Source organism: Megascapheus bottae, chromosome 15 (genome assembly GCF_031878675.1).
Source record: "Megascapheus bottae isolate mThoBot1 chromosome 15, mThoBot2.hap1, whole genome shotgun sequence".
NCBI lineage: Eukaryota > Metazoa > Chordata > Mammalia > Rodentia > Geomyidae > Megascapheus > Megascapheus bottae.
Window position 1 is genome coordinate 19,552,991 of NC_143523.1, and position 13,272 is coordinate 19,566,262.

General features: G+C 44.3%; 2 protein-coding genes across 4 annotated transcripts in view; one reads left to right on the forward strand and one right to left on the reverse strand.

Moving 5' to 3' along the window:
* Position 1: 1 nt before the first annotated feature.
* On the reverse strand, positions 2-8,488 carry LOC150053862 (glutathione S-transferase omega-1-like). The gene is made up of 6 exons (XM_090345941.1): positions 8,254-8,488; positions 7,992-8,100; positions 4,917-5,139; positions 3,883-3,981; positions 1,674-1,780; positions 2-663 (listed from the first exon to the last, which is right to left on the reverse strand). Exons 1-6 carry the CDS (start codon positions 8,285-8,287, stop codon positions 510-512), a joined length of 726 nt encoding a protein of 241 aa, XP_090202067.1. The 5' UTR covers positions 8,288-8,488; the 3' UTR covers positions 2-509.
* A 1,673-nt stretch (positions 8,489-10,161) lies between these two features.
* Cfap43 (cilia and flagella associated protein 43) overlaps positions 10,162-13,272 on the forward strand; it is a 72,367-nt gene continuing 69,256 nt past the window's right edge. For all 3 annotated transcript variants that reach the window (XM_090345942.1, XM_090345943.1, XM_090345944.1), the window contains exons 1-2: positions 10,162-10,331; positions 11,442-11,695. In XM_090345942.1, the coding sequence (XP_090202068.1) occupies positions 10,273-10,331; positions 11,442-11,695 (313 nt within the window). In that variant the 5' untranslated portion in view covers positions 10,162-10,272. The remainder of the gene's footprint in view (positions 10,332-11,441; positions 11,696-13,272) is intronic.

Here is a 13,272-nt window from a genome sequence, read left to right on the forward strand (position 1 = left end):
ATCTGAGAGAACATTTATTCTTAAAATGACCACGCAGGTGTGCCAGGAGTTTGGTCTAGTGGTAGAGTGCTTGCCTGGCATGCATGAAGAAGACCTAGATTCGATTCCTCAGTACCACATGCACAGTAAAAAGCCAGAAATGCTGCTGTGGCTCAAGTGGTAGAGCTCTAGCCTTGAGAAAGGCCAAAGACAGCAAGCACTCAGGCCCTGAGTTCAGGCCCCAGGACAGGAAAAAAAAATGACCACGCACTATCCCAGTGAATATTTTCTAAAAGAAGTCAAGCCATCTAGAATAAAGTCTAGGTCTCATGAGAGATGATGGGATGGGGGAGTTACATCAAAGACTATGACAAAACCCAGAAAGTTACTTGAGTATCCCCTATGAAGCCAGGATGTCAAAGCAGAAAGGAGCTAATGAGATTGAGAATGCTTCGTAAAAAGAAATCATAGTGTTATTTCTGTCAGTGATAGAATTACAGACAGAGCTTCACTATGACTGGCGTTGCCCTTCAGAGTCCATAGTCACAGACCTCAGGGCTGTTCTGTAAATAGAGATGGAGGAAGCCTCCATAGATCTTCGGGTCAGTGGAGATGGTTGAAACTGTGGGATCTTTCCTCATGGCTGTCATCCACAGCTTCAGTTGGGGAGTGTGGGAGACACACCTGTAGGAAGAAGAATTACAGTGTGAGCTACAGTAACTAAAATGGCACTGTGCCCATGGATCATCATCACTCTTTTTCATGGTTTTCCCTAACTTTCTGTAAAGGTTACTTTAAATGCATGTAATCGTAGAATATTGCATTTAAAAGGTATCCTAGAAATCTTGGTTTCACAGAAGAGGAATCAGGTGAGGTAGACTTGGTTCAGTTAGTGTTTGTCCAACTGGGTGTGATAACCCATACCTGTATCGTCCCAGCATTCAGGAAGCTGAGGAAGGGAGCTTTTAAGTTTGAGGCCAACCTGGGCTACAAGAGCAAGTGGGGGGAAATGTGCAAACTTTCTTTTTAAAGAAAAAGGAAGCAAGCCAAGATGACTGGTTGCCAAACTTATACCATGGGAGTTTTGAAAAAATGACCTGGAAATCCTACTAGTAAATGGGAAGCAATCCTGGTCATAGAATCCTGGAACAAGACATAAAAAAATGTTTAGCAGGCACAGAGGCTCACACCTGCAATCCTAGCTACCCAGGAGGCTGAGATTGAGGATTGTGGTTCAAAGGCAGCCCAGGTATTAAAGAAATTAAAGAATGTGAGACTCTTATCTCCAATTAATCACTAGGCTGTGACTCAAGGGGTAGGGCAACTCTTATCCCCAATTAATCCCTAGGCTGTGGCTTAAGGGGTAGGGCGGTAGTCTAGAGCCAAAGAGGTCGGGGATAGTGCCCAGGCCCAGAGTCCAGGCCCAAGGCTGACAAAAAAAAATGAGTTTAGCATAATAAATTTGTAACCAGTAAAAAGGAGTAAATTTTAAAACATTTTTCATCCATTTCACAGAAACCTCTAGGATGGGGGAGAAGTAGTGAACAGAAGAATATGATACCCTGGATAGCCTAGGACTCTCCTACCTGCTTATCTTCATTCATACCAACTTTTTCTCCAGAAAACAAACAAGTTTAATGTACAATAGTATGCCCGTTGCCCGACCTTAGGCACCAAATATTCAAGGGTCTCACTCTGTTAGTTCCAGTACTTCCAGACGTTCAAACCAGGGCCAAATGAGATAGTCAATCATGGAGATAGAATTTCCACCAAAGAAAGTCGTCTTCTTGTCAGTCAGGACCTGAACATTAAATAACAGAACTTACTTGTACATCTAGTAAGAATCACCATTAGAAATGGTGAACACAAATGAATTGAACCAGAGATATGCAAAAGCTGTTATCCTTACATATTCCAGCTGGGCTTTTGTCTGTTTGATTGGAAACAATTTTAGAACCTATCACTAAATAACATAAATAGGTAAAAATAAACTGGGAATTGGATAAAGATAAAATAAGCAAGGAAGGACAAGATCTCCATAACACAAAGGACCGGTAAGATACAAAGGACCACTTATAGAAAGAATTCCTGGGAATCAAGGAAAATGGCAGGAGCATGTGGGAAGAGGACCAGTGTGGGGGTAGCACCAGCGAGTGTCACTGCCCTGGTCCACATGAACAGGTATTCTGAGGTGTCCAGCAACAGCCAGGAGGTTCTTGTGTTCATGTGGATCTCTAATCAGTACGTAGCCACCCATTCCTGCACATGTGACAGTTGGAAAGAACACACTGACAGACAGTGATTTGGAAAATACTGCAGAGCAATTACAAATTGTTCAGTTTCTTGCAGATATGTTGCCTCAATGCGTGTGGTGTGTGTGTGTGTACATTTTTTTTTTGGCCGTTCCTGAGACTTGAACCCAGGGTCTGATCACTGTCCTTGGGCTTTTTCCTCATGGTTAGCATTCTACCACTTGACCCATAGCCCCACTTCCAGCTTTTTTTCTATGTATGTGGTACTGAGGAATGGAACCCAGGTCTTCGTGCATGCTAAGCAAGCAACTCTGCCACTAGGCCAAACTCTCAGCCCCCAAATACATTTTTGTTAAACTTGAAAATACTAAAAGAAGAGAGGAAAAAGAGTAGACCACTAAGCTTCACCTCTATAGTTTTCCTCAGGGCCCATGGAACATTCTGCATTGGGAATTCGTTGTTTATAATTACAGGAATAATAGCCTTCTGTCTACTAAACTTGTCACCATTGGAAGAATATGTGTGCATCTTACTTTTGAGATTCCATATTGTCTAGGAGAAACATTACCAAAATTGATTCAACAAGAAATACAACTCCACCCCCCCGGGGGGCGTGTGCAATCAAGTAACCAGTAAAAAAAAACACAAAAAAACAAAAAAAACAACCAACCAAACATTGATCTGATAATGAAAAATCTGCAAAGATACCAGCATTAAATGTTTTACAGAAACAGCCAGTACCTATCAAATGGAGATTAGAAAAATAAAGGAATTAGGCAATCCGTTTAAAAAAATTAGGTAATCTTTGCGCGGAACAAATAAATGATATCAGAACAAGAAATCCTCAGTCTCATTTAGGAAAACACCCAGAAATCTTTTGACTGTTAACAATAGTCAAATATATATGAAAGTTCACTGAGATTAAGTAGGTTTTATTCCAGTAACATCAGGATGACTCAGCATCAAAAATACCAATAACACCATACCTAGATTGACGGGAAAATGTTTACAGCTATAGTAGATACGTAACAAGTTTCAACAGGTGACCAATTGTAGAACTGTGGATAATATTTTCCTTTAGTTCTTGTTAGTTTAAATAATGCAACCAAATTTTAAGACAAGTCTATGATCAGTACATGTTGGTGTACTACTTAATCCCAGCAATCTGACACTAAGGCAGGAAGATCTAGAGTTTGAGGCCTGCTGGAGTTCCACAGCAAGATATTATCCTGAAAATAACTACAAAAAGACAAACTCATGGTAGAATTCTTCTGGGAGTTCTAATTTATAAGCAGAATAGCTTATGGCAACTTGTTTTAAATTCAAAATTTATTTGGCATTTTCTCTTTTAACTTTTTGGTAGTTCTAGAGTTTGAAGTCAGAGCCTGCACTCGCTATAACCACTTGAAGCACACCTCAGCCTTTTTTGCCTTATTTTTCAGATAGAGTTTTTGCATTTTTGCCCAGGTCAGCCTCACACCTCCTCCTACTTCTTCCTCCCAAGTGGCTGAGATTACCTGCATGTGCTATCACACTCAAGCCTTCGATAGGAATTTTAACTGGGAAACGGGAGTATGAAGAAAGTGGAGAAAAGAACAGTCAACATAAAGTATCATTTACTGTGATAAAAGCTGAGAGGAAAAAAAATTACCTGATCTAGCTTGCTGAATTCTTTGTGTAAGTCTTCTTTTAGGCCAGTGCGGTCTTCTTTATTTTGACTTCTGATAAAGCTTCCTACCAAAGGTGGTACCTAGAAAGAATAATTTGTTAGTAGAGTAGTTTAAGGCTAAGGACATGTGCTTGTTTCCATTGAAACATGACAGCCCTAACAGCACTGGTATGAGGCGATTGCACAAAGACAGGCTGCACCTAGTCCCTGTATTCACAGAAGCCATGGGCTGATTTTTAAACTAAGATGTGGTAACAGAAGTCACTGGAATCTTTGAGCCAAAAAGTTTAATCTTAATTAGACACAGAGGGGATGAATGGCTATGGCCAAAGCCCAGGTCACAGGCCTGGGCCCAGCTGCAGAGGTGATTGGGAAGAGAATTTCTCTGAGTTCTGTCTTGAAGGGGACACAAAAGGACTAAGGGGATTGTCAGATGATTACTAAATCATCTCAGTGGTGGAGGTGGTTTTGTGTTCTGCTATTTCTGTATTCCACATAAGTTCATAGGTACTTGTAAAACCAGAAGAATAGCCTAAAATCCCATCCATGTCAGTATGGTTTGCCTCATGGGAGCTGAAAGTTTCCAGGCATCCTCTGTCCACATTTCCATCGTTGCCTGGTTCCTCATCCCCACTTAAGTACCTGCTCCCTGTCACTTTTATATTGGTTCCCTTTTCAATACAATGTAGTGGTTTCTGCTTCCCTCATAATATATGTTTACATGAGCATCCAATTATATGTCATAGCATATTTATTACTTATTTCACACTTAGTCTATATTACACAGTACATGTATCATATTATATAGATACATCTGAGAACACAGATTTAGAGTACTGACGAGCTCCAGCAAGTTCTGGAAGACAGTAATATTAGAGCAGATGTATCAATGATGCTTAGTAGATCATCAGGCCAAGACTTTCTCCCAGCAAAAGAAGAGGCAGGAAGATTTTAATCTAAAATGGTTTGAAACAAAACTTTTTCAAATAGGAGTGACATTTCTTACAGACACACACCTTAGAAAATAACTCAAAGGTCATCTTTTGGCACGCTTTCTCATAGGGGTCTTCTGGCAGCAGCGTCTTCCCAGGGTATGCCTCATCCAGGTACTCACAAGTGATGCTAGATTCATAGATTAATTGGCCCTGACCGTTTTCCAGAACTGGCACCAGCCCAAAAGGATTCTTTGTGAAGAACCACTCAGGCTTATTTTTCAGGTTGATGTTGACGACTTCATGCCTGAAAGACACATTCAAGAGAATCATCTCTTTTTTCCTCTGTATTTGAGACAAGGATGACCATGGATTTAAAAATCCTCCTGTTTCTATCTCCTAAGTGCTCATTGCCTGAATATCTGAAGAAAGCATCCACTCAGTTACTCAAACCTCAATTTGAAGAGCCAAATGCTTGATTCTCCCTATATTACTTTCCTATTTTAAGAATTTACCCTTTTAGATACCTCCAGTAAATGGAATCAGGCATTTACCTTTCAATTGTGATTGATTCACCTAGCACAGTGTCCTCAAAGTCCATATATGTTGCCACATATTGCAGAATTTGCTCCTTCCTTCAGGGGAAATGCTACGTTTCTTTTTTTTTCTTTGGCCAGTCCTGGGCTTGAGCTCAGGGCCTGAGCACTGTCCTTGGACTTTCTCAAGGCTAGAGCTCTACCACTTGAGCTTCAGCACCACTATTGGCCTCTTTTTACTTTGTATGTGGTACTGAGGAATCGAACCCGGGCCTCCGTGCATGCTAGGCAAGCACTCTACCACTAGGCCAAACTCCCGGTCCCTATACTATGTTTCTTTAAAAGTCAGTGGATAATTGTTGTATTGAGCACAAGAGTGTTGACATCTCATAAGATTTTCATATGAAGTAAGAAATTGAACTGTTTCCACTGTGAAGTTTATTTCACTTTGATTCATATTAAGATTATGAATTAAAAAGGCCTGGGTTTTCATAAAGATAGTGAGAAATGATTTCTTAAAACATTCACAAAATAGTTACAAATTAAATCCTCATGTGTTGGTATGGTCTTTTTAAGTGATGTATATTAAAAAGCAATGACAACAAAAAACCTCCTATCCAGTGGCTCATGCCTGTAATTCTAGCTACTCAAGAGGCTGAGATCTGAGGATCATGGTTCAAAGCCAGCTTGGCAGAGCAATCTGTGATGCTCTTATCTCCAATTAACCACCAGGACACCAGAAATGGTGCTTAGTTCAAGGGCTAGGGCGATAGCCTTGAGGTGAAGCACTCAAGGACAACGCCCAGGCCCAAAGTTCAAGCCCCATGACCAGCAAAAAAAAAAAAAAAACCCTCAAAATAAACCAAAAAAAAAAAAAAAAGGAAAAAAAACAGCTGGAGTCATGCCATCCCTTCCATTGTAATTATATCTTCCCAGGAAATCAGAGTGTCACATAATTGTTAAATTGAGCTGTATTACTACTAAAGCTGGATTAATGTCCAAAAGAACAGATTAAGTGTAATCTATACGGACACTTTCTCTTTTCCCATCTCCCATCTAGAGTGGTAGCTATGACATTTACTTTGAGGATTTAAATGCCTAGTCCCTGGAAACAACTGACTAGCCAGTTTGAATAGTAGATACAACCTAGCCACTACCTAAAACCCAAGAAATAGAACAAAGCCCAATAACCATAACAACAACAACAAAAAGCCCATAAGACCTCCCTGTGTCAAATGATTATTTCTGAAATAAATGAAAACTAAGGTAAGCTGTGCTCTTTTTCAATCAAGAAGCCTCTCAGTACACACGTATTTTGATATAGTTGGGCATTTCCAGCCAATGGCCAGCATACCTGCTCCAAAGAGTTAAAAGAGATACCAGTATGTACATAAAATTACTTGGGCAGGTTGTAGTATGTAGTAAAGTTCCAGTGCTTCATCAAGCACAGTGTACTGAGGCTCCAAGTTAAAAACTGGTCCATGAACACAGCAGAAGTACTCCATTATCTGAAAGGTGCTACTTCCCCCATGGGAGGTCTTCTCCACTATGTTATAATGAAATAATTTCCCATTTTCCTTTACAAGACTATCCTAGTGAGACTGATCATTTAACCTAGAGCTCCAGAGAGAGTGGCATACCTGGCACTTTCTATCCCTGACCCCAACCATGCCCTGTTCCTGGACTTTGCCATTCCATGTACATGAAATATCTCTTGAAAACAACAATTCTGAATTTCTTCTCACTGCAATGTCAGTCCTGACTAATGCCACAAATATTACAGTGTTTGCCAGGCACCAGTGGCCCACACCTGTAATCTTAGGTACTCAGAGCCTTCTCCAACCTTAAGTATCACAGATTCCCAGGGTCAGGAGAGGGATGGGGTTCCACTGGACTCTGGGTATCAGAGGAAAGCCAAGGACTTGCCCAGTGTGGGTAACCCAACTGTTGACAGACAACTTTCTAAGTATAGACACCTTTTATCCAACTAAAGAAATAAGCCAATCTGCTGGGAAGTGCACAAGACAACTGACACTCCCTTGGGTACACATCCAGGAGGGATATGTCTCAACTCTTGAGGGTCTATGCTGAGGACAGACTGTACACACACACACACACACACACACACACACACACACACACACACACACACGAGTAACAGTAGGACAAGGACAGAGAAGCCACTAGGATAAATATCAGGAATCCAGGAGGCAGAGCTAAGTTAGTTACCATCAGTGGGTCTTTGGTGGTTTTAACCCAAGAGTGATCATGAACCAGTGGCTCACCATCCTGCAAGGTCCCTTTTTTAATTCCTAAATGGGTGGACAGGAAGGGAAGCTGTTCCTCAAATGGTAGATTGCTAACCTTGGGCACAAAAGCTCTGGGACTGGTGTTCCCAGGACCAACGTTAAAAAACCAAACAAAGCAAAGCCCACCTCTCCCCTCCCCTCAAGCATGGCTGGGTAATTTGAACACTGTCTGGGACTGCTGGAACCTGCCTGCTTCTAACCCGTGTTTCCCACAGGGGACCCAGACACGTTTATCTCCTACAAACAAAGCCAGCAGCCCAAACCCCCGAGAGTCCGACCTCCCCCTGCGCTGGCGGCCGGCTGGGGGTCCTCACCGGATGCCCTTGGCCTGCAGGACCAGCCGGGTCCTCTGCGCGAACGGGCAGAACCTCATGCTGTAGAGGCGGATGTGGCCATTGGGGACGGGCCCCGGGGGCGCGCTGCCTGCCAGGAAGAAGACGCGGAGGTGACGATCGGGGAGAGGTGGGGAGCCCCCAGCCTCCCGTCGCCCCCGGAGCCCTCACCAGCCGGTCCCCCCTCTAGGGAAGCCTCGGGGCACCGTCACCACCCGTCCCCGGGCTGGCGGGCCGGCCTCACCCTTCCCCAGGCTCCTCTGGGACTCCTTGGACATGGCTGCGCGGAGAGCACACGGAGCGGGTCGGCGGGACTCCGAGGACGGGGTGATTCCGGACGTCCCACGCCGCTCCTCCCTCTTTTGTATCTCCGGGCCCCCCTCCCACTCCGGGTCAGGCCAAAGTTCCCCGCTTCCCTGCCCGACACGTGTTCCCAGCGCTGGAGGTGAGAGCCCGGCTTGTGCCCAGGATCTCAGGCCATCCATCACGGGGTCCGCGCTGCCCCCACACGCCGCGCGTGGAGGGGCCCCAGGCGCAGGACCTCCCCGCCGGAGTCACTCCAGCCCTGGGCTCAGCCCTCCAGGCTTCTTAGGACAGCCCTGGCTACATCAAGGGGGTCGGTGGTGCCAGGAGGAGCTCGCCAGGACGTGGCCTGCCTGGAGACTGGACTGCACAGCCGGGCTGGGGCCTCTGCCCTTCCCAGACTTCGGGAACCCAGGCTCTACCTCCCTTGTAGAGTCTGAGAAAAGATTAAGTTAGTCAATATATAGAAGGCATTGGAATATTACTTTGCATGTAAGTGTAGTAGAAGTATTTTTTTTCAGTTTACCTTAGTAGAAGTGGATACTAAATGAGAAAAAAATGATGACTTTATTTTTTTTAAAACATGGGCCTTGCTTAACTCTTTTTAGGAAGTAAACTTTTTAGGAAAGTTTTAATACATTAATGACTTAATGTAAATAGGCTTTCAAATGTAAGCTTGGCCTATAAATCTATAGCTGGCCATAATGAAAATTTCACATCATAGGCTCAAAGTGTGGCCTAGTGGTAGAGTGCTTGCCTAGCAGCATAAAGACCCTGGTTCAATTCCTCTGTACCACATATATAGAAAAAGCCAGAAGTGGTGCTGTGGCTCAAGTGGTAGAGCTCTAGCCTTGAGAGAGCCCCAAGACAGTGCTCAGGCCCTGAGTTTACCCAGGACTGGTGCCAAAAAAAAAAAAAAAATTCACATCAGGCTAAGTGCCAGTGGCTTAGGCCTATGATCTCAGCTACTGAGACACTGAGATCTGAGGACCAGAGTCAGCCTAAGCAAGGAAATCCATGAGACTCTCATCTGAAATAAACTACCCTCCCTCACACAAAAAAAGAAAAAAATCCAGAAGTGGAGCTCTGGCATAAACCGGAGAGCACGATACCATAGTCAATTGAGTGTCATTCCATGAGTGCAAAGATGGTTCAACACAGGCAAAGTAATGAGCATGCTACAACCCATAAAGGACAAAAGTCTCAAGATCATCTCAATAGATCCAGAACCAAACCTCTGACAGGATTGAACATCCCTGCATAATAAAAGCTCTCAAGAAAGCAGGAATAGAAGAAACATGCCTGAAGGGTATACACGGCAAACCTATGGCCAACATTATACTAACCGGGGAAAAATGAAAACCCCAGTAATGAAAACCCCAGTAAACTCAGAAAGCCAAGGGCATTCAATATAACATTTGTTATTTAAGTTTTGAATAATTTATTCAATATAGAACGTTAATTATTCAACGTATTAGCTATTCAATATTCAATAGGTAAAACTCCATGCTGAGGATACATGTATTTTTTTATGAAAATAGATGGATGGGGTACAGGAAGGAAGCTTAAGTGAAATGTTGCGTATGTGGCGTTGAACAGTGTTTGGTCTGGCCAGCCCTTGGGGAAGTTTAATTAATACTTTTTTAATATTGCAATTACTTGTTATGGATGGGCCAGCCAATTGGATGAGGGTTGGAAGAGTCCGCCCTTCGCTTCGCTTCGGGTTTCCCATTGGCTGAGGGCTGGAAGTTGTTGACCAATCCGCTTGAGTTGAGGGAGGGACGGGCAGCGAGCCGCCCAAAGGCAGAGCCAATGGGCGCGGGGGTTGCGGTCTCCTGGATACGCGAGTAAACACCGGCGGCGTCCAGGGTCCCGCCGACGGGGCGGTGGAGACGTCGTAACAGACCGGAGCGGGGGCCCTCGTCGCCTGCCTGCCGCCCGGCTGAGAGAACCGCGACGGATGGCGCAAACTCGGGAGCGTGAGGAGGCCTCCCACCAGGGCGCGGCCCTGTCCGTGAGGTGCGGCGGCCGCGGCCCCGCCTCTCCCGGGGGTCTGGGCCCCCCGCCCCCCGCCCCTCTGCTCCTCCCCAGCTGTAGACCCGCGCTCGCGTCCCCCGAACAGGCCTTCCCTGGGTGGCCACCCTGCCTCCCCCCCCCCCGCCCCTTTTCTGTGACCAGTCTCCAGTCACTCATCTCCTTCTTCTCCTCCCCCCTGTCCCCCTCTCCTTCGTAACCGGTCTCCAGGCACTCATCATCTCCTTCTCCTCCTCCTCCCCCTCCTCCTCCTCCTCCTCCTCCTCCCCCCTCCTCCCCCTCCCCCTCCTCCCCTGTCCCCCCCTCCTCCATAACCCGTCTCCAGTCTCTCACCATCATCTCCCCTTCCTCCCCCCCGTCCTCCTCTGCCTCCTCCCTCTTTCCCCTTCCCCCCTCCTTCTTCCCCCTTTCCCTCCTCCCTCTTCCCCCTTCCCCCTCCTCCCTCCCCCCTCCCCCTCCCCCCTCCTCCTCCTAGCTACTTGGAAGGCTGTGTTCTGAGGGTTGTGGTTGGCCACCGGCCCATGGCAGGAAAGAGTCCATGAGACTCTTATTTCCAATTAACCAACAAAAAGCAGGAAGTAGAGGTGTACCTAAGTGGTAGAATTCAGACCTTGAACAGAAAAAGCCAATCAGAGTGTGAGGTCTTGACTTCAAGCTCTGGTATCTGCACCAATAATGATAATAACAAGGACATTTTACAGATGAAGCAAGCCTTTAGATGTCCTGCTTTCTATTAAAATCAGGCTCTTTGTCTTTATCACATTTTCAAGTGTATAAGACCCCATTCATCCCTCTGAGACTTTTATAGCTTTGCTCAGAATTTTGTTTCTCTAAGGAATGATCTTAGACCTACCAAATTTAGGCCTATATTTAAACATCTATAGTTTATTACTCAAACTGGTCTTATAACTAGCCTATGCATTTATCTTAGTAATTGATTGGAACAGGAAGGGAGTGAAAATAGAACATACATATTTCCAAGACTTGGGTGACCTGTCAGAAGATTTTGGTGCCCTTTGTTTAGAAAAAAAAGGCAAGAGCTATGTGAAATATATGAAACGTATTATATTGATGCTGATCTATTTTTTCCCAAAGATGGGTGCAAGGATTTCCTAAGCAGAACATTCAGTTTGTCAACGATATCACCATTTGCTACCCTTCTGGAAATTACCTAATATTTATTAATCTGGAAACCAAGAAAAGGAGTCTACTCTCCTGTGCAAATGGAATTGTGGGAGTTGTGGCAACTAATATTCCGTATGAAATTGTGGCTTTTTCTGACCGGAAATTAAAACCCCTTATCCACATATACACCTTTCCTGAATTGACAAGAAGGAACAAATTAAAAGGTAACTTGTGTGTGTGTGGGGGGGGGTCCACCTTCTTTGCCAATAACTGATTTTGTTGCAAGATGTGACCAAATCTAGTTCCAATAAATGAAGGTGGTTTATATGCTTGAAGGTTTTTGTTTTAAATAAAAGATCACAGAAAATTTAATTAAATAGGCTGATTCTTGCTACTCAAAAGTGTGGAACAGGCTGGGAGCATGGCCTAGCAGCAGAGTGCTCGCCTAGCATCCAAGGAGCCCTAGGTTCAATTTCTCAGTACCACATACTCACAAAAAGCCAGAAGTGGTTCTGTGGCTCAAGTGGCAGCCTTGGGCCAAAAAGTGTCCATGGACAGTGCCCAGACCCTGAGTTCAAACCCCAGGACTGCCCCCCCCCTAAAAAAAGTGTGGATCACTTACCACCAGTATCGATGATGCTACCTTTTAAAATGCAGAAACTAAGTCAGGCATGGCGGCACACATCTGTAATTCTACCCATTTGGGAGGCTTCCTTGACTCTACAAGCTTCAGAACCGCCTGTAGAGCATTATATGTGCCCCTCTCCAAGCGAAACAAAACAGAATAGAACCCCTCTACATATGTCTATGCCAGACAAAAGGATAGGAATCACCTTGTGTTGCTTGTGTATGTGTGTGTGGGGGGAGGGTGTTACTGGGTCATGAACTCAGGCCCTGGGTGCTGTTCCTTAGCCTTTTCTGCTAAAAGATGGTGCTGTACCACTTGAGCCACAGCTCCACATCTGACTGTGTGATGCTTACTTATAGATAAGTGTCTTGCAGGCTGCCTTTGAATCATGATCCTCAGCACTCAGCCTCCTGGTTAGTTAGAATTATAGGAATGAACCACCAATGCCTGGCTAGAAATCTTCATTTTAACAAATGATTCACATGCACACTAAACTCAGAATCATTGGGCTGAGACTGACCTTTTTCAGAGCAATGATGCTTTTTATCCCCCTAATGATTAAAAAAGAAATCTAAGCTGGGCACAGTGGCTCACGCCTGTACTCCTAGCTACTTAGGAAACTGAGATCTGAGGATCAAGGTTTAAAGCTAGCCAGGCACAAAAAGACCCGAGACTCTCAATTAACCTCTAAAAAATGGGAAATGGGGCTTTGCTCAAGGGTAGGGCGGTAGTCTTGAGCTGAAGAGCTCAGGGACAGTGCCCAGGCCCAGAGTTTAAGCCCATGACCCACAAAAAAAAAAAAAGAAAATCTGGGTGAATTGATGTTTGTATAACTTATAATGACAAGTCTGAACCTTTCAGTTACCCACAAAATGGGAATAATGATAGTATCTAATGTTCAAGACTGATGGTGATATGCAAATATACACATGTACATGTTATACTGTATGTTCGGTGTAAGTAGACCATTTGAAAAATAGAAGAAAATATGGTAAGATGTTGAAATGATTTCAAGATGGGGAAGAACGTTCCAAACAAAAACTGTAATGATTGATACATTCAACTACGTATAAATTTAATAGAACAAAAATACAATGTAGAGCTAGGTGCTAGTAGCGCACACCTATAATCCTAGTTATTTAGGAGACTGAGATCTAGAGGATTAAGGTTCAA

Bases quoted from the DNA above. Each gene is read 5' to 3' on its own strand.
- LOC150053862 (XM_090345941.1), bottom strand. From the start codon at position 8,287: ATGTCCAAGGAGTCCCAGAGGAGCCTGGGGAAGG. The intron at 3,982-4,916 runs GTGTGTGTCTGT...TATTCTTTCTAG, and splicing joins CCTTTGAGTTATTTTCTAAG to GTACCACCTTTGGTAGGAAG. The intron at 1,781-3,882 runs GTAATTTTTTTT...TTTAATGTTCAG, and splicing joins AATTCAGCAAGCTAGATCAG to GTCCTGACTGACAAGAAGAC.